Source organism: Penaeus monodon, chromosome 1 (genome assembly GCF_015228065.2).
Source record: "Penaeus monodon isolate SGIC_2016 chromosome 1, NSTDA_Pmon_1, whole genome shotgun sequence".
Taxonomy (NCBI): domain Eukaryota; kingdom Metazoa; phylum Arthropoda; class Malacostraca; order Decapoda; family Penaeidae; genus Penaeus; species Penaeus monodon.
In genome coordinates this window covers 29,747,747-29,750,246 of record NC_051386.1, presented here as the reverse complement: position 1 = coordinate 29,750,246, position 2,500 = coordinate 29,747,747, and the positions used below count along the sequence as shown (strand labels likewise).

At 41.8% G+C, this 2,500-nt stretch overlaps 1 protein-coding gene across 1 annotated transcript in view; it reads right to left on the bottom strand.

Moving 5' to 3' along the window:
- Positions 1-2,367: 2,367 nt before the first annotated feature.
- Positions 2,368-2,500, bottom strand: part of LOC119576477 (KRAB-A domain-containing protein 2-like) — a 633-nt gene continuing 500 nt past the window's right edge. The window contains exon 1 of the mRNA XM_037924179.1: positions 2,368-2,500. This exon is cut by the window's right edge and continues 500 nt beyond it. Coding sequence (XP_037780107.1) covers positions 2,368-2,500 — 133 coding nt within the window.

The following is a 2,500-nucleotide window of genomic DNA, read 5'->3' as shown; positions in this document are numbered from 1 at the left end:
CAAAGATGTTCCACAGAGGGGTTTCAGTGAATGCCACAATAATCTTGGCAGGATGTCACCTGGGCCAGATTTATTTCTAGCTGTTCTTAAATGCTGATACACTTCGGAATCGCTACACCTACTTGGATTCCCCTGGTGGTGAGTGGAGGTTTATTTTAAGGCGGAGGGTGGGGGAGGTGTCAATTAGTCGGCATTTAGCATTCGAATCGTAGGCATTGAGGACCTCGGCCCAGCCTAAACTTTAGAACTTTAGAACCAGGAACAGCTATAGATGATCACTATAGCCTAAAGGATGAGGGATGTTGGACTTTCATAAATTAGTTTATTCTTTATGATTTTGTCCAAGGCATTTTCTCGTGCATTAAAATATGATGCAGATGTGAGTTCAAATTCAGGAAAAGTGTTCAGGTATTATAAATAAAGGACGTTTTCTATTGTGTTTTCTAAAGGTTTCTTTGGCAGGTCCTCTGTATGAGAACTAAATCCTGCAAATCACCATCACATTGATTTCAGGAAGCAATCATTTGGGCTGTGCTGCGAGCCATATTGCTTCATGGTCGTTAGTGAGTGGATTGATTTTATAGTGTTGCTTTGGATTGTGTCCTTGATACAATAACAGTCCCACCACCTTTTTCGCCTGCGTGAATTTTGTTATGAGTGGTACCCGATTGCGGTTCCGAGGCTTAGTGTTCTGTTTTTGAACCCAGTTACTGTGATAAATGAAATGTCTACATTATTTTATTTCATCAAAACGTCGAGTTTGTTAGTGAAGCAGAAAGCATTTGAAAGGTAAATGGCTTTTGTTGAGTCATTTTGGTCAAACTTCCCGCTCACCTCAGTGATGTCAATGAACAAATAGCTGCTTCCTGTGTTTTTGTGGCATTCTGTTATGTAGAGGTACATCACTTCTGGCTTAGGTGTCCTTCATTATATTTAGGGTTATATCTTTCCTGTCTTTCCTGTACTAGCGCCATGTGCCGTCTTTCTTGTTTTCCCTTGTTATTTCGTTTACTCCTCCTGCTGTTTCTGGTGTCATTGTGTGGCTGGGTTTCTTTATTGTTCATCTCTGTTGTGTGTGTGTATGTGTGTGTGTGTGTGTGTGTGTGTGTGTGTGTGTGTGTGTGTGTGTGTGTGTGTGTGTGTGTGTGTGTGTGTGTGTGTGTGTATGTGTGTGTGTGTATGTAATGATTAATTCAATAATATGAATACATATACATAAATCTAAATATATATGTATAATGATTAAATGACTATTTTGAATATATACATACATACATATGTATATGTATATATGTTACAGGCAATATATGAAACCAGTCATTATACATAATGCCTAACATTGTTAGGCATTACGGGTAATGGCTGTGATCACCAGACATTTCACGAAATGACTCAAATACCCAGTCATTCCGTGTAATGACTAAAAAATGGGACCAGTTATTTCATGAAATGACTGAACTAATAAAAAGATATCAACTACTATTCATACTTTATTTCAACTTGCAATTGAAACTACTGTTCACACATTTCTTGAAATACAATAAAAACCATACAAGTTGTCCTTCATTTGTGCATATGGTGATAACATGTGAATACTGTTCACACAATTTTCAGTTATATATCCCTGAATTGAAGCATTGTCAAAGAGGTCCAAGTTTAGACTTTATTAGCACAAGTCATGCTGGCGTGACACCTACTGTTACATTTAACTTTGTTTTTAAAGCACTTGCATCTGTTTGTTCGATACTTTTTGGGTCCTGCACAGTTGCATTTGACAAAACCCTGTCCACCACAGTTCGATTCAAAGGTAACGGCTTCTCGCTATACTACCCTGTCGCGATTGATGGAGTCCTCTCTCAGAAGGCGCTGAGGGCATAAGTTAAACTGATTGCGTGACAGCTTGGCCTTCAGAACTCCAGCCTTGACTCCAATGGTGTACATGTCACTTTGGTCACGTTCAAAGACGACACCGAGAATGTTCCGAGGATCACCTCAACCCCTATCTACCAGTGAATAGGGACAGCAGCAATATCAAGTGGTTCGCCGGCTGCAAGGTCAGTTCGACTCTGTTTGAGCATACGTTCAGCCTTGGCAAGTTGTCTCGTATGGGCACCTTTTCTCTGGGCAATGATATTATTCTCTTTGCGGCTCAAATCGTTTTCGGGCGATGCACTGGGGTTGACCAAAGTTACTGTTTGGCTGACAGCAGGGCTGATCTCTCTCTGGGTGCTGGAGACTAATGACTGATGACAGCCACGTTCAGCATCGATGTCAACCTCGGCTGACTGAGAACGACAAGGTACCGGATGGTTCGGGTCTACTGAAGGAGGATGGCCACGCATCGACGTGAACCTCGGCTGATACAAGTCAGATGGGTACCGGGGTGTTGGGGAATACTGAAGGAGGACTGGGACGTTCTGTATCAAAGTGAAATTCGGCTGATTCAGCACTGGGAACAGGACCTGGTTCCTCTCCGTTTTGGCCGGTGGTGAGTACAGCT